The sequence below is a fragment of the Martes martes genome (genome assembly GCF_963455335.1).
Source record: "Martes martes genome assembly, chromosome: 14".
NCBI lineage: Eukaryota > Metazoa > Chordata > Mammalia > Carnivora > Mustelidae > Martes > Martes martes.
Genome location: NC_137902.1, coordinates 718,364 through 735,198, shown reverse-complemented (window position 1 = coordinate 735,198; position 16,835 = coordinate 718,364). Strand labels below are relative to the sequence as shown.

General features: G+C 64.8%; 2 protein-coding genes across 2 annotated transcripts in view; one reads left to right on the top strand and one right to left on the bottom strand.

The window, feature by feature from the left end:
* The window catches only part of INPP5A (inositol polyphosphate-5-phosphatase A), a 167,203-nt gene extending 155,551 nt beyond the window's left edge, over positions 1-11,652 (top strand). Inside the window, exons 13-16 of the mRNA XM_080823170.1 lie at positions 6,712-6,823; positions 9,264-9,332; positions 10,049-10,135; positions 10,224-11,652. Of these exons, the coding sequence (XP_080679296.1) occupies positions 6,712-6,823; positions 9,264-9,332; positions 10,049-10,129 (262 nt within the window). The 3' untranslated portion in view covers positions 10,130-10,135; positions 10,224-11,652. The remainder of the gene's footprint in view (positions 1-6,711; positions 6,824-9,263; positions 9,333-10,048; positions 10,136-10,223) is intronic.
* Positions 11,653-13,232: 1,580 nt separating this feature from the next.
* Positions 13,233-14,402, bottom strand: NKX6-2 (NK6 homeobox 2; the record flags this gene model as incomplete). The annotated part of the gene is made up of 3 exons (XM_080822394.1): positions 13,233-13,487; positions 13,739-13,911; positions 14,000-14,402. 3 exons carry the CDS (start codon positions 14,400-14,402, stop codon positions 13,233-13,235), a joined length of 831 nt encoding a protein of 276 aa, XP_080678520.1.
* Positions 14,403-16,835: the final 2,433 nt, after the last annotated feature.

Genomic DNA, 16,835 nt, shown 5'->3' with positions numbered 1-16,835 from the left:
CCTCCTCGAGGTCCGTGAGGTGCCGGACGCAGCTGCTGCGCGCAGATCTCCGCGGGGATCGCTTGGCTCGGGCGGTGGGAGAATGGCCCAGACCCGTGCCTGTCCCATCCTGTGTGCCGTGGCCTCGGGGACCCGCGGCAGGGTGCTGTCCTGGGCCGTGCAGGTCACCCTGGCGAGACCCAGGAGTCCTGGGAGCCTGTAGGAGCAGAGCACTCACCCTGGCTGGGACAGGAGCGGGGACAGGAGGGGACGCCGCGGTCTTACAAGTCCTGGCTTCACGGCTACAAGCGCTACTGGATGGTTGGGTCATCCAATACCTTCCCTTTGATGAAGAAATAAGACTGTAATTCCTCAGAGGAGAGCTGGAAACTTTCTAACCAAACCAGCACCGCTCAACCGCCAGAGCCCAACTTCCGGAGGCCGTGGTGAGCTGCCGGGCCACCCACCCTCCCCCGCCGCCCAGGCCACCAACCCTCCCCCTCCGAGCCCGCCATCCCAGTCGCCCACCCCTCCCCTGCTGTTCGGGTCACCCCTCCCCCAACTGCCTGGGTCACACCAGGCCCCCTCCTTTGACTCTCTTGTCTTTGGAGACCATGCCTGTGACCAGAGCCCCAGGGGTGGTCATGTGGGGTTTGGAGAGCCGCCCCAGGCTGTGGGAGGAATTTACACAGCAGCAGGTCCAGGAAAAGGACAAGGGACGAGTGATGACCAGGGGCTTGGTACCTGCCAGATATTTGCTGATGCTACCGTAAAATAAGTGGTCAGGCATGCTGTGTGTGCACATGTGGGTGTGTACTCGTGTGTGCATAGTGGTGTGTGAGCTCACGTGCAGATGTGTATGCATGTGTGGGCATATATGCATGTACACGGGGATGTGTACAGAGGATTGTGTACATGGGTAGATTCACCCCTGTGCACTGTATAGCCCCATGTGCTGGTGAGCATATAGGTGTGAGTCACATGCATGTGAGTACATGTGTGTGCAGAGCGTATGTGCGTGGGGTTGCACGTGTGTACAGAGTCTGTGCATGCCTGGCTGTCTGCATGGGTTTGGGTGTGTGTACACGGGGCGTATAGACGTGTTCATATAGACTCGGTGCACGCGTGGCTGTGTGTGCTCACATCTGGGTATAGGGTGTGTGCGTGCATCCTAAGAGTGTGGGTATGGGTTGTGTGTGCATGGATGCATGGATGTGGGTGAGGTACACATGTGAGCATGGCCATGGTGTGTGTGTGCATGTGCACAAGTGTGCGCACGGGAGTGTGTTCATGCGGAGTTTGTGCATCTGGCGTGCGTGCATGTGGGTAGGGAGTGTGTACATCCATGCACGCATGTGCAGGCGTGTACTTGGATATATGTTGCCTGGGTGTGTGCACGGGGGTGTGTGTGTTGCTGGGGTGTGTGAACAGCCCAGAAGATCTCACCCCACGCATTTCCATTTTGAGAGAACAGCTTTTCGCTTCGGGGGCTGCTCTGCATCGGCCATGAGGCCCGACAAGGCACCCGTGTGTTCTCCGTGGCCCCGGCAGCACTTGGGTGTGTGTTGGGACAGACTTCTGCTCCCTTCTTGCTGCCAGGCTCCCAGGACTTTCTGGAAGGGGGCTGAGCCCGCGGGGCCGTGGCTGCCCCAGGCTGTCCTGCGTCTGGTCTCGGTGAGGCCTCAGAAACCGGGACCGTGGGGCTCGTCGTCCGAGGGCATCCGCCTGGTCCAGGGGGCGTGGTGGGACCACGGGCCCAGGGCGGCCGCTCCTGGTTTTCAGAACCTTTCTGCCCCCGTCCCTGTGGTGAGGGCCTCGCACACAGATGGCGCGGGCCGGCCTCCCTGAAGGCCCCTCCCACAGCACCTCGCAGAGCGAGACGGTCCCCTGGGGCGGCACGCCATGGCCAGAGCCGGCCCGGGCACTGGGTTTCGGTGTGTGTCAGCACAGCGCACCTGTGAGCCCGCAGACATTTCGTCAGTGGATGGGCCTTGTCGGGAGAGAGCGACTCTTCACAGAGACATCTGTCACCGTTCCCCACCAGCTAACAGAACCTCACTCCCAACGGACTAGAACTTAACGCCGTAATTTCCTAGAAAAGGTGCTAACGCGTCTGATGTTTATGGAGCCCTCGGCTCTGTTCTTCCCCACTGAGGGCTCAGCGTGATGGCACCTTCATGAGAGTGACCGCCCAGGGGTGGCGGTCAGGAAGCAGAGTGCCGCCGGCCTGGCTGGAATGGGCCCAACCCTGCGCCCCATGGTGGCACCGTCCCCACTAGCAGGCCAGGGACAGCACCCCCCCCCCCAGATGCTGGTCTGTGATGCCAGATGGTGTGTCCCTCGGCCCCCAGCGGCTCACCATGAGCAAGAACTGCTGCGTGTCTGTGACCCGCTAGTTCCTGGCTGCCGGAAGGGGTCTTTCGCCCACATGCACAACTGGCCACGTCACCAGCCGGGCCTCAGAACACCAGATGGTACGCATGTCCCAGACGCTGGCAGGTGCCGGATGGCGCATCCCTCGGGACCACCGAGCAGAGCACCGTTGACCGCGGCACCCGGGCCCCCGGGGCCCAGGCACGTCCTCCAAAGCTCTGGGTTTCCCTTGAAACCTTGAATTTTGTCATTGACAACAAATACACTTGGATATCTACCTGGAGAGGGAAAACGACTCATTTCATCATTTCTTGAGAAAACTCCCCTCTGATGCTCATGTCTGAGTGACAACAGTCTTTGCTTTTCTAGCAAAACAAAGATACTCCAAGGAAATGAGCTGGAAGGGCCACCCGGCAGAGCGCGGTGTGTGTCCGTCTCATCCCGCCGCGCCTCGCGATGGCGCGCCTCGCAGGCTGGACAGTCTGTGCAGTGGCCGTGGGTTTCTTAGTGTGATGCCCGCCACGGTCCCCCTGCCGCAGGCCACTGCTTCCGTCCGCCCCCGCGACTGCAGCGCCGGGAGGGCGGCCCACGGCGTGTCAGGGGGATTGTACCTTCCAGCCCCGCCCGGAAGGGAGCCCGGGACCCCGGGGCTCCGCACGGCGCACTCCAAAACCAGCCAGAACCTGGAAGGAGCCAGACGTGCACGACGGCAGGATGGGTTCTCGCTGCTGAAGGAGAGTGTCACCCAACAGCGGGCGCCACAGACTGCGTCCTGCGAGCAGATCTGAAGTCACGCCGTGCCCGAGGGGAGCCACACGCGGGTGCCGCCCGTGCCCCCGCATTCGTGGGACCCGTTGGCGGCTCCGGGGTCACGACCCTTGACTTTCCAGGCAGTGGCAGGAGGGTTGGCAGCGTTCATAGGGGTCATGCGGGGGGGTACGTGGGCCCTGCCCCGTGTGCGCGACACTGTGTGGCGTCGATTGCGAGCAGAGGAGAATGGGAAAGGCCTGGACCTACTCCTCAAACCTCTCACGGGAATGTGCTTATTTAGGGAAAGTCGGATGCGAACAGGCACAGTCACATGTTCCCAAAGGCAGACGCGACCCGTAGCCGGAGGACGTTTTTACCGAGCAAACTGATTACAGAATAAGACGAATCAGAGCTTTCGAAAAGGATGAAAGTGAAACGTGCCGCGGGGCCTATGGCGGGGGCGGGGGTGCGGGCGGCTATCCCCATGGGGGCATTCAGTTTTCCGTTAAGGGTTAAGAGGCTCTTTTCAACTTCGTTCTGGGCCGTTACCTCAGCTCCAGCCGCCCGTGGTTCCTGTCTGCCGTGATGTGTTGGGTTGTGACGTTAGGACGAGAAGGGGCACGGTCTGCCATCTGCCAGGCGTGGTGGTTGGGAAAGAGCCAGGACGTCTGTCTGTCCCACTGGCCGCGGGGTCCTGGTTGGACGTGGCCCACACAGGGGCGCGGGTGGGCATCAGAGGGTGGGCATGGCCAGAGGTGAGCCACTCGGGAAAGCCCACCGCGGGGCGAAGGGCCGTGCCCAGGGGCCGGGGCGGTCCTTGCCGCCAACCCCTCCCCCGGACAGCTCAGTGCTGCGTGGTGCCGCTCATTTGGCCCAACCATCCTTCGGTCTCCTCCCCTCTCTTTTCCAGGAATGTCCGTAACGGGCAGCATCTGGGGACGCCAGGGTCCCGAGCTGCTCCTGCTCTGACAGGCCCCGTCTACACCGCCGCACCCTGTCTACACCGCCACGCCCTATGTCTGCGGCCGCTCACGCAGGCGCTGTCCTCCGGCTCCAGGGAGGGGCTTCCGTCCCTGGGGCAGCACCCCTGCCACGCCACCCGCACTGGGGAGAGCAGGTGCACAGTGCGCCGGTCTGGCTGGTGGTTCCCCTTCCGTGTCCTCCTGTGCCCGGCGGCCCCACCGCGGCTGGCCTGCGGACACAGGCTGGCACATACGGCCGGGCTTTGTGCCTTCCAGGCTGTGGTGTCTGGCTCTGGGCCTTGGACACTCAACCCGCCTGGCCCACCGGCTCGTATGGAGGCCTGAGCCTGCTCCTCAGGGCTGGTCGCCCGGCCACGGCCAAGGGGCCAGCGCCCACATCCTGAGGGAAGGAGCTTGAGGGGTGGGGAGGAAGGGAGGGCCGCGTGCTTGAGGACGGGTGGGCCATCGTTACTTTATCACCGGCGGTTACGGCGGCTCTCCCCCACCGTGGGAGCGCGGGCTGGGTGCTTGTCCCGGGTCCCCAGCCCGCTGGGGTTTGCTTTCAGGTAACGTGCGTGCACGGCGGGCGTCCATCACTGTCCGATCTGGAGGTGTAGGGGCTGCAGACCCGCAGCGTTGGGCCCGGTGCTCTGTGCTTGCCGATGGGGCCCACGCGTGTGCTGTGGGAGGAAGGACAGGGTGCCGCCCGGCCCTCTCCTCCGGCCCTGGGGCTATGGGGGAGGGCAGTGCCCCCACCAGCAGGACTTCTCTGGGGACCGGCCGCTTTCTCCTTCTGAGTCAGCTGTGTTCACACTGGACTGTGGCAGCGGGTCCTGCCAGCACGATGGGCTGGGGCCCGCCGGGGGTCTCCCGTCATCCCTGCAGCGTCGGGGGCATAGCTGAGCGTTGCAGGTGGTGTCTGAGCACGTGGCATCTGTCCCGTTTCCGGGCTGCACCTGAGCCTGGACGACTGGCTGTCTCCTGGCAGAGGGCCCCCACCCAGCAGCTGCCCGCCCATGGCCGCCCTCACCCCTGACCTCTGCCCCCAGCCAGGGCTCTCGTCCCATGACTCAGCCTGTTGTCTGGAAACTGGGGTTGATCCGTGTGGACCCCCGGCTCACGGGCAGCCCGTTCCGGAGAGAGCCTGCCGCCGGCCTGGGCGCGTTTCCCAGGCAAGGTTGTGCGTGCGAGGTGAGCAGTCCCGGCGGGCCGGTGTCGCTCCCTCACAGTCACAGCCGAGCCGGGCAGCCCCGCGTTCCCTGCAGAGGACTCCTCTGTCCACGTAGGATGCCGTTCGCCGGGGGCCTGGGTTGGTTTTGTTTTTAAGCATATTTGCTGCTTTGAGTCTTTAATCAAGTGAAGCGGTGACTCCCTAAGAGGCGGGGCCCTTGGCCCGTTTCTGGTGAATGTTGTGGGGGACTCCCAGTAGGACGGGGCGAGGCCGGGAGCCGTTCGCTCCGGGCAGCGTCGTGTTCTACGGAGCCTGACAGTTGCGGCAGGATGTGGGTCTTGAGGCCACAGAGCAGTGGGACGGACCAGGGTCCCCCACAGACCAGGTGCCACCATGGCCCCTCTCTCCCCAGCAGCGAGCGACCAGGAAGCGAAGCGGAGAACAAGCTTATTATAATAATATAATTATAATTATATTGTATAATCCGGAACGGACCTAGAAGCAGATTTTTACAAGGAGCAGTTTAGACCCTAGGACGGCTGTGCGAGACGCAGCCCGGACACGCAGACGCGTCACGCTGGCGTGGACGCAGCCGCCGCCGAGACGCGCCTCCCCCGCCGGCTCCCTCTGAGCTCCTCGGCCACCACGTCGGTCAGTGCCAGCGCGCACGTGCACTTGGGGCGAGGCCGGCGGTTCTCAGTGACCGAGGAGGTCCGCCGGCCCACAGGGTGGCCCAGGGCGTTCTGGAAACAGGAGGAAGCCGCCCGGAGGGGGTCCGCTGGCGGCACCCCACACGCTTCTCACCCACGCTTGTGTCCCTTGCCCGTTGGGGGGTTAGCTGTGGTGACTCTGTCCCCAAGGGACTGTCAGGGCCTCTCCCGGGGGCTAAGCCGGGTTGGGGGTGGGAAGGGGCACCTGTGTGGCCAGAGCAGCGAGTCCAGGACAGTCCCAGGCCACACCACAGCGATGACCCGTGGCCCGGGCACCAGGCACTTGCCAAGACCAGATGCTGTGGTGGGGGGGGCCGCAGGGAGAAGGCGTGCACCCGCGTCAGACCCCCACCTCCAGAGGCTCCCCCAGAGCCACGAGGGGACATCTGGGGAGAGTCCCACAGCGGCGCCCCTGCATTCTCAGGCCACGCGCTCGGCCACCCCCGGGACACAGGTGGGGACGGAGGCCGTCTTCCCCACGCAGGTTTCCACTGTCTGCTGACCACGTCCAGAACTAAAACCACAGTGTCCTAGATGATGCCGCTGGCGTGTCCAAAGATCCATTGTAGCTAAAATGCAAGGGAGAACTGGGATCGTGGGATTGACTTGGTGTTCTGGAAACTCATCTGTGTGGTTTCTTTGCCTGCATGGTGCTGGCCACTCCACGTGCACGGGAAGAGCCCCACGGCCCTCCCTGGGGCCTCAGGGGACAGTGGGAGGTGGGGCCGCCGCCGGCCGCTGACCAGGTGCCCTTGTGTCCCCCCAGCTACCCGTACAGCGAGGACTCCGGCCAGGGCCAGCGGTACATGAACACCCGATGCCCCGCGTGGTGCGACCGCGTCCTCATGTCCCCGTCTGCCAGGGAGCTGATTCTGAAGGTAAGGGCCACAGTCGCCCCAGAACCAGCCACCCACGAGGGGCCCCGGGACGGGCCCAAACGTCGTCCTGCGGTGGGTCCTCGGCCACTTGAGACCCAGCGCCCAGGCCTGAGGGGCCCCAGGACACCCGCTGCCTTTCTGAACCCACAACATGCATTCGCAGTCACCAGCTAGTGCTTCCAGAATTGTTATGGTGTATTATAGTCCTCGGGAATTAAATGTGCTCTTGTCCACGAACGCACTGACGTAAAGCGCGTGAACACACGGGTCCTTATTTCCTCAAGAGCCTGATTCACATCTGGGCTCAACATGGTAAAAACGAACAGGGATGTTCACCCTGCATTGGGGCTTGGGACGCTCAGGTCTCCTGTGGCCTGCTCATTTTCCAGAATTTCAGTGCCCACATTTTAATACAAAAGGGGTGTGTTAAGAAGAATCAGTATCTGAATTGGTTTGGCCAATGAGAAACCATGTTCAAGTGCATCGATCCGGAGGGCAGGGTCACAGGCTGGTGCTCAGTGTTCAGAGAAGACGTGGGCCTTCGGGGGACCGTAACTGACTGGGTTCCAGTCCCCACCCCCCACCAGAACCCCTCGGCTGGCCTCGGGCCACACCCTGAGTCTTCAGCCAGGGACTTGGAGCACAGTGGGCAGGAGGGGTCACAGCCAGGAGGGCAGAGCCCCGACATGCCACCCCAGCTCCTAGCCCTGCTGTGCGTACACCCTTTGCCCTGTCCTCAGTGGCACCTGCCGGCCTCTTCAGCGAGGGCCCGGCCACCCCTGTTCTTTCCTGAGCCCAGAGCACTGTGGGCACGTGGGGAGGAGCCAGTGGGGGGCCTGGGCTGGAGACGGAGCCTTCGCTGGGTCTGCACAAGCTCACCCGTCAGCACTCCTGCCCCGCACTGTGTGTGGGGCCTGCCCCGCCTGGGACACCCTCGCAGCCAGGGCCCACTGCTGGGACAGCCCCCGGGGCCGCTTTCCCATGGGTCCCCCTGGCTGACGCTACACTGGGCCACGAGCGCGCGGACCCTGGGAGCCTGCCTGGCGCCCGGCCTTGGACATAGCCCTGCCCTCTCTGCTGGGCCCGCTCGCTGGCGCTCTGGAGATGGCCGTGTGGGGTCCCAGTGGCTCGGCCTCGCACGCCTGCTGGCCTGAGCACATGCTGTGTGCCGGGTGCACAGCCATAGCCAGAACGGGGTCCCCAGGGGCAGAGAAGAGACAAGTATCATGTGCAGGGGAAGCACCCGCACCCAAGGAAACGGCGTTTTGCAGGGAAGTCTTGAGTGCAGGTGGCCGAGTTGAACACGTGCAGTGTCCGCGGCGCAGCCCAGGGGCGGGGGTGGTTCCCCGGGGCCCGTCTCATGCTCATTCACATCTTGGAGCTTGGAGCTTCAGACGCGGTGGGGCCGAGCTGGAGGTGAGGGCCTCCCCCCCACCCTGCCCCCGCCGAGGTCCCCCAGGCCCTCCCCGGGGGCAGCGGGCGGAGCCGATGCCTCGCGAGCGGCCGCCTGGCCTCATCCATCATGGCACGCTCCGCTACCTCGTCATCATGTTCCGTTCTGCTTCCCCGGCCCTAAAACACCAGCGGTGGCGGGCGGCTGTCGTTTGTTTATGTCTCAAGATTATGCAGCTGGAAATCCACAATTTTATGCTGCCTTTGTAAATTACCGTGCTGCGTTTGATGAATGTCCCCCACTTCCGCGAGGCAGCCCCGTGATGGTGAGGGATGGGAAGTGCTCACGCAGGCGGTGCCGAAGGTGGTGTTTTCATACTTTCTGGCAGGCGACCGTGCTGGGAAGTAAATCTGACCTTAAGCTTCTGACTGCATTAAAGATGATTCAGTTTTAACTTTATAGTCTCGAGCTCCAGCTGCGGATGGAACCATCCGGCCCAGTCGGAGCTGACTGACGGCCGGGAACGAACCCTTCACAGTCGCACCCAAAAAGCCGGGGTCTGCGCGGAGCCGGGGACAGAGCCGCCGGGAGGGAGGGGCCGGTGCGCGCAGCCGTTAATTAACGGGCACAGTGCTGGGCGCAGAGGCGTCTGCTCTCGAGGGAACAGAGTTCGGGGCTGATGGAAGCGACTGTCGAAACAAGCAGGAACAGGGCAAACGGGCACCGTGCGCCGCTCGGCTGTGCGGGGCGCGCCCGGGAAGAAGGCTCGCGGCCGCTCTCGTCACCCGAGGGCAGGCCCTCTGCCAGGGGCACGTGCCAGAGGAGAGCTTGGGGGGCCCCCGCCCGACTCCTGTCTGGAAGCACGAAGAGCCAGGGGCTCCCAGGACTTCCAGAACTTTGTGCCTGCTGGCTGGGGGCTCCCTCTGCGGGGCCGGCCGGAGACCTGCTGGCTGGCAGGTGGCGGGGGTGGCTGGCGGGTCGCTCCGGCTCCGAGGAAGCCCCGCCGTTCCCACCTTCCCACGCGGGTCTCTCTGTTTGCTTTTCCAGTCGGAGAGCGAGGAGAAGGTTGTCACCTATGACCACATCGGGCCCAACATCTGCATGGGAGACCACAAGGTGACGTGTCCCTGTCACGTATGGCTGGAAGGTGGGGGGCGCGGGCCAGGCTGGGGCTCCTCCTAAGGCCACACAGCACTTGCCGAGCTGGTCTGTGTTTACTTAATTGCCAGAAAATACCACAAGGCAGGTAGGTAAAGAAAGCAGAAAAGACTAGTCACAGTAGAATAAAATACAGAATTTTAGTGTTTGTGACAAAATACTGTCTACAGCCGGCAATTTCCAAAGGTCATTTTTCCAGTGCGCACGTGGGACCCCGTGACGACCTTCTCACGGCAGCGAGCGCAGGTGCCGCCCTTTAGGGACGGACACCGAGTGTGTGGACGCGCTTTGTCCGCAGGGGCGCCCCGCAGCCTCACGGAGGCCAGTGCCTGCCCACCTACCTCCAGGCAAATGGGAGATGTCCGCGCTGTCCCGTGTGCAGGGCCTCCGGGCATGACGCCTGGGCGCCTCGTCCTGACGCGGGGTCCCCCCGCATGGGCGCCCAGTGGGAGCGCACCGGGCCGGCACTCTGTCCTTCCACGGGTGGGGGGTTTGCGCAGTCGTCCGCGTGAGCGTCCGCCCGGAAGTCCTGCCCTTCGCAGAAGCCCAGCCACAGCTCCAGTCGGAGGGTCCGGAGTCCCGCACACAAGGCGGGGGGAGGGCGGGACCTGGAGTCGGGGGGTCGGGGCCGGCGCGTGGCCGTGGGGTCTGACTCCTCTCTTCTCCCGCCGCAGCCCGTGTTCCTGGCCTTCCGCATTGCGTCCGGGGCAGGTAAACCTCACGCCCATGTGCACAAGTGTTGTGTCGTGCAGTGACGTGTGGTAAATATGACTCCTTCCCTTGGCTTCACCTTTTCTCAGCTTTTCCTGGTGTGTTTGTTCCTTTAACGAGTGACCAATTCCACGGCAGGGAAGCGAGGCCGGCGACACCCGAGGGCCCTCCGCGAGACCTCCCTGTAGCGCAAGGAGCCGGCGGAAGCCCCGTCCGCTGAAACCCGTCCTCCCGACAGCTGCGTCGGCAAACCCGCCCGAGCGCCACCCGCTAGACGGCCGGCCCCACACTTCGCTTCAGCCTCCGGCCCGTTCCGGAACAGCCTCACATACCTCACTGTCTTGTCTGTTCATGTGACATTAAGTAGAAACATTGGGTTTTTGTAACAAGTCACCGTCCTGTTGCCAAACTCCATAGACCGGAGAGGGAGTCCGAGAGTTCAGAGTTTCCATTTCTAATCACTGTCAGCGTGGGAAGAGCTTCTCTGGCGTGGAAACCCCACAGGTGTCCCACGTCCCCCTCTGCCAGCTGGAGGAGTGCCCGGGGGTGAGGCGACAGGCCGGGGCTCTTTGCGACTCAGGCAGTGTGGCCACTGTGAGGAGAGCAAGGGGCCCTGGGCTGCGCCTCCGGTGGCCCCCTTCCGTGTTATTTACTGCCGTGTTACATGGTTTTAGAATCACACTGCAGCTGCTTTCCATTTTTATATATATAAATATATATAAATATATACTTTTTAAAAATAATTTATAAATCTTACCAAAACTTATGCTAAATATACTTTCCAGGATGAATGCTCGCGAGGGTCCTGTCGGCAGGTGGAGTGGAGGCTAGGAGTTCAGGGACGCGCACGTGCGCACAGACCCATCGGGCCAGGTGGCCGCGCGGTGCCGTCCTGGGGGCCGTGGACCACAGCGCGTCTACACTTGCAGATCTTTACTCCTACGCCTTTTCTTCTGTGTACTATTAAGAACCGAATGTGAAGTTCATAGCTAGCTCGGGTGTACCTTTGAAGAATTTTGTAAACTGTTTCGTCTTTTGTTACTGTTCTATGGTGCCAAGTGTTCTACATAAAACAATAATATCATGGGAGAAACAAAATAGGCTAGTCTGCTTCCGATAGAAACCGCTTTTAACACAGGCTGTCTGTAGATCTCTTAAGAGAAGCAAAACCGTGAGTTTCCGTGGCCGCCGCCGCGGCCAGCCTCCGGGACACCCTGCTGCGACCTTGTCCCCCAGCACGAAGCATTACTAGCTCATGTGGAGCCTGTGGGTGGGACACAGCGTGTGTTTTATTGATCTGCTTTAGAACACTACACAACTCCTGGACTGGGGGGAGGCCTTAGATGCTCGTTTTCGGGTGGATCACTACCGTCGCAAGCGATCGGGCGTCCGCTTGCTGAATCCGTTCTGGCCGGTGCGGCCGGCTGGGGTCCGTGGCGGCTCTGCTCCGTCCACACACCCCACGGCAGGCCCGCCCCACGGCTTCTGCGTAACGGGGTGTCAGCTGTTGGTCACTGTGGAGGCCTGTAGAAATGACCGCTCCGGTTCCTAAGCAATAAAATTGATCATGGTGAAAACAGTTCTGTGTCCGCTTTGTTTCTCTGCCTTCCCGGTCCCATCTCCTTTGAAATGCTAAGTAACGGGAGGGCCCTCCTTTGTGGGCTGCGACTTCAGATCAGGCTCACCAGAAATCCCGGAATGTCATTCTATCAGATGTGGCTACACAAAACCAAGCCAGTACTTAAGTGCCGAAAAATAATCTTTGGGGTTTTTCACTGTAGCAGTAACTAATGGGAATTACCCCTCAGCGTTTAAAGATGAGGTTATAAAAAGGCACTGTCTTCCTCAAAACTCTGAAACTGGAAATTCCTTTGCTCTTAAGTTGAGCTGAGAGAATGGTTCACTGACAGAAATAAAATACATTTCAATATTGCGCCATTAAAAAGACCAGCCGGTGGCTCAAAAGGAATGTCTTTTTTAAAACTGATGGTGCGGCCACGTGGCGTAGAACAGAAAACGTCAGGCTTTTCCGTGTCTCTGAAACATTTTCGAAACTGCCTTCAAGGAGAAACCTTATAGTAATGTAATCACTTCTTTCTAATGTTTAAAATTAAAGCCCAAGAGTCGGGCACAGGCGGTGCGACCGCGCGGAGCCCCAGAGTGTGGGGAGAGCTGCCGGCCCGTCCCTGCCCCGGTGCGGGCTGCCGGCCTCCGGGTGGGAGGGAGTGCGCGCCGTCTCTCCGAGGGCGGCCGGATGACTGGGGATTTCTCTCTGGTGTCCCAGTCTGAGTCCAACAGCAATTTCCGCAGATCAAAGACTATGGAACCTGGCTGCGGAGGAGCTTAAAATGTGCGGGCTAAGCGCGAAGCCCGCACTTGGGAACCTTTAGCTGCCAAGGCGGTTTAAGGTCTGCGTAATCAAATCCAACACCTCGGCGCGAGTCGCGGCGCCCGGCGGCGCAGCCTAGGACCCGCCCCTCGCCCGCCCCGGGATTTCCGAAAAGAGACACGCGCGGGGCGGGTGCTCACCTGCTGCGGACCCCGCCGCTGAGCCGGTCCCGCAGCCCCGGGGAGGGCGCAGGTAGGGGCGCGGGTGGGAGACGGCGCGCACCTGCCGCCGCCGCGCCCCTGGCCCGCTGCGTTTCCGTCCGCGGCCACGGGCTCCGCTGGGCGCTCGCTGGCCTCACGGCTCCTCCGGCGCTCCGGGGGCGGCCGAGGGGGTCTCGGGGCCGGGGTCGTCCTTCCCCGCGCTGGGCCCTCGCTGTCCCCTCGCTCCCGCGAGCGGCCGTCGCCCATGCCTGCAGACCCGCGGGCCGGGGTCGCACCGCGCGCCTCGCCGCCAGCCCGGCTCCGCGGGGACTTAGGCTGGTGCAGGGGTGGGCAGGGACCCGCGGGGGAGGTGGGAACGGGGTTTCGAGAAGGAAGACACACGCGGTGCAGCCTCCGGAGCCGCGGCTCCGCCAGGGACGTGTTAAATAATTTATTGATTATACAAAGTGATTCCGCCCGGGACGCGCGGCCCCGCGCCCTCCCGAGTCCGCGCCGGCCGCTTTATAACTTATTCTGTAAAAATATATATACACACGGGCAGGCGGCGGCGAGGGGCGCCGCCCGCCCCGACCCTGGTTGCTCCGGCCGCGCCCAAGCTCACAAGGCGTCCCCCGCGCCGCCGCCGCACGGGCTGACCAGCGCCAAGTTCGCGGGTTTGTGCTTCTTGAGCAGCCGCGTGATCTTCTCGTCGTCCGAGTTGGGGTCCAGGGGCCGGTTGTACTCGTCGTCGTCCTCCGCGTCCGAGCCGCCCACCTTCAGCTTCTCGGCGTCCGAGTCCTGCTTCTTCTTGGCCGACGCCATCTCGGCCGCGTGCCGCTTGCGCCACTTGGTCCGGCGGTTCTGGAACCACACCTGCGGCGGAGGGGGAGCGTCAGACGGCGCCTCGGCCGCCCCCGGCCCGTGCAACGCGAGACCCCGCCGCCCGCGCGCGCCGGCCGGGGCCGCGGAGGCCAGCACCCCGGCCCGGCCGCAGAGCAGCAGCGCCCCCGGGGCTGGGCCCGGGGCGGGCCGGCGGCCGAGCGCACACCGTTCGCTGGACGCGGGCGCCGAGGCGACTTGGGGCAGCGGGGCCCGCGGGAGGCCGCCCCGCACCAGCCGCTCACCTTGACCTGGCTCTCGGTCATGCCCAGGGAGTAGGCGAGGCGCGCGCGCTCCGGGCCCGCCAGGTACTTGGTCTGCTCGAAGGTCTTCTCCAGCGCGAAGATCTGCTGGCCCGAGAAGGTCGGCCGCGAGTGCTTCTTCTTGCCGTCCTTGTCCAGGACCCCGCCGGCCTGGGCTGCAGAGGAGGGCGGGTGAGCTCGGCCGGCCGCCCTGCGCCCCGCGCCCCAGGCCCCGAGCAGCCGCTCCCCGCGCGCGCCACCTACCCGGGCCGGCCAGGCGCGGGTCCCTCCAGGGCGAGCCCTGCACCACGCCGGGCCAGAAGATGGGCGGGCGCCCGGGCAGCTCTGCCAGCGGCTTGGGATAGCCGCGCGCCACGGCCGCGGGCCCGAAGTAGACGCCGGCCGACGAGGCGAGCCCGTTGAGACGGGGCAGGCCGCCCAGGAGGCCGCCGCCCGCCGCGCCCACCGGCCGCCCCAGGATGTCGCTGATGCCGTGAGGGGTGCCGAGCGGCAGCTGCGCGCCCAGGCCGCCCAGCGCGGGCGCCTTGAAGCCGGCCGGGCCCTGCAGCGCGTACGGGAACAGCGACGTCTTCATCTCGGCCATGTTGTGCAGCGCGGCCAGCGGCGCGCTGCTCAGCACGAACGCGCCCGGGCGGTTAGCGTCCATGGGCGCCGCCGCCTCCGGCCCGGGCGCCCATCCGGGCCCCGCCGCCGCCGCCGCCGCCCGCGCCCGCCGGCCCAGGAAGTTTGCGCGCGGCCCGGGGCGCCGGCTGCAGCGGGGCGCTCGGGGCGCGGGCGCCGACGGCCCGGGGAGGCGCGAGGGCGGCGGCTCCGGCGCGGGCTGGGCGGCGGCCGCGGGGTCAGCGGGGCAGCGGCGGCGGCGGCGGCGGCTCCGGGGCCGATCGGAGCGGCGCCGCGCGGGCCGGACGCGCTGATAACCGCGGGGGCCCCCCGCGCGGCGCGCGCGCTGATTGGCTGCGGGCGCCCGCGGCCCGGCCATTGGCCAGCGCCCCGCCCGTCTGCGCGCCCCCGCCGGCCGCGCACTCCATGAAGGGCCCATTAGCGAGGCAGGTGCCTCCCCGGCTGTAAATTTGCCCCCTGATTTATCTCCCCCGGGACGAAATAAATCCCGTTGGATGGGAGTTTAGTTAGGCAAAGGTTTTAATGGGAAATCAGGAAAAAATACGAGAACATATTTTATCGCCCGAAAGAATGCAGATTTGAGGATCCGCTCAGCACTCCCTGTGCGCCCCATTCGGTGAAGAGCCCCAGGTGCGCGGGCGCGGGGAGCCAGCCGGCGCCGTCGTGGGGGCGGCCGGAGCCTCCAAACCCGCCCCCCGGCTCCCCGGCCGCCCGGGCTCGGGCGTCTCGGAGTGCCGCGAACATTTGGGGGTGACTTTCTGTGGGACGCAGACGCGCGGGGGACGCTGGGCCGCGTAGGCCACGGTAGTCCCCGTGCCGAAGGGCCAGCGCGAACCGGCCCGGCTCTCACCAGCACTCTGGCGGCGCGCCGCTGGGACCCGTCCCGGGGCCACGCGCGAGGCCGGCGACTCGCGGGCGCTGCCAGGCGGACAGTTCCCGGCCCCCTCCCAGCCCGCGGCACTGCCCTCTGCCGGGTCGGGGCGCGGGGACAGCGCGGGCCTCCGGGCGCAGCCTTTCCCAATCGCGAATTCGCAGCGTGGCTCCCGGGAGGCGGCCTGAGCCTCAAGCTTCGACCCGGACCCCCCGACCGAGCCCACAGGCCGCGGAAGCGCCGCGGGGGCCCGCAGAGCGAGGACCAACCGGGCTCAGAGCCCAGGACGCAGGGCGGGCAGCGGCCAAGTGCAGGGCCTGGACGGATGCGGTCTCCAAGAGCACTGGGCAGAGCCGGGCCTTCACAGGGGCGGGCGAGGGGCGCAGGTGTCCCCTTCCGGTAGGAAAAGTCCCCCAGCCCGTCGCTTGGCTGTGGGATTCAAATTAGATCGCAGTGGACCCTGGGCGCCGGCAGAGAGCAGGTGCGGAGTAAAATGCTGGGCGTTGTGCCTTCATCCTTTCTCGGGGGGTGTCACGTTAAACCCTGTCGGCTCTTACTGTTACTGCCTGCTTTGAGACATGACCCGAAGGCCAGGGAACAGACGGCATTGCTTGGCCAGGGGTGGGCAGAGTGCGCCGGGCCGCCTCTCTGGGGCCTCCTGCGGTTTGTCAGCAACGACTTTCCGGTCTCACCGAGGGCACGGGGGTGTGGATGGTGTGAATGAAGGCGAGCCTCCCGGCTCCGCGCAGGGACCCCGCGGCCGTTCCCACGGTGTCCTTTGGGGCTCTGCTTTCGTTTTGGGCAGTTAGTGGTGGGGTCTTGGCTCTGAGGGTCCCTGCGCCAGATCCAGTCGGACAGCCACTGGCCTGTGGGGCTGGGCGGGACTTCGGTGCGCACCCCTGGATCGGGGCCCAGCGTGCTGCGGGGTGAGGCTGCGGGCGCGTGGGGGTCCTCAGCCTTGTGTGCGGTGCGGTTCCTCTCCCCACGTCCTCCCCCAGCCGCACCTGCCCAATCCCGGTGTGGCCGCCCCGCAGGCGCTCTGTCCCAGTGGAGGCCGACCCCCAGGACACTGACAGCGCCCCTCTGGGATTCCCGGGACTCCCGCGCAGCTCTGGCGGCAGGTCCCCCCGCCGGAGACCCGCCCCGTCTCGCTTAGAACGCGCGCCACTTCCTCGGAGGAAGCAACAGCCTGCTTGCGCCCTGACGGCCTGGGCTCGGGGACACTCTCCCCACAGGACTGGGGCCGCTCTGGGCTCCCCAAACACCCTACTCCCGGCAGAGGCTTGGTGGCCCAGGCTGGGGCTTCAGTGGGGGCAGAACCGAGCGGGCGGAGCCGAGTGGGGGCGGGGTCGCGTCCCTCCTCAGGTCCCCCTCTTTGCTCTACTAACCCCTGGATGGGCGGGGGCGACCAGAGGGTGCAGCGGGGCGGAGCAGGAGGGGCGCGCCAGGGCGGGACGACAGGGGCGCACTCTCCTTCCAAAGGGTGCTGGCGGCTCTGGCTCGGAGCGCGGATCCCGGCGCTGCGCTCTAGGCGGGAGCCTCCCCGCTGTGGTGTTGTTCTTGTTTTTACCGCGGAGGGAAAAGAGC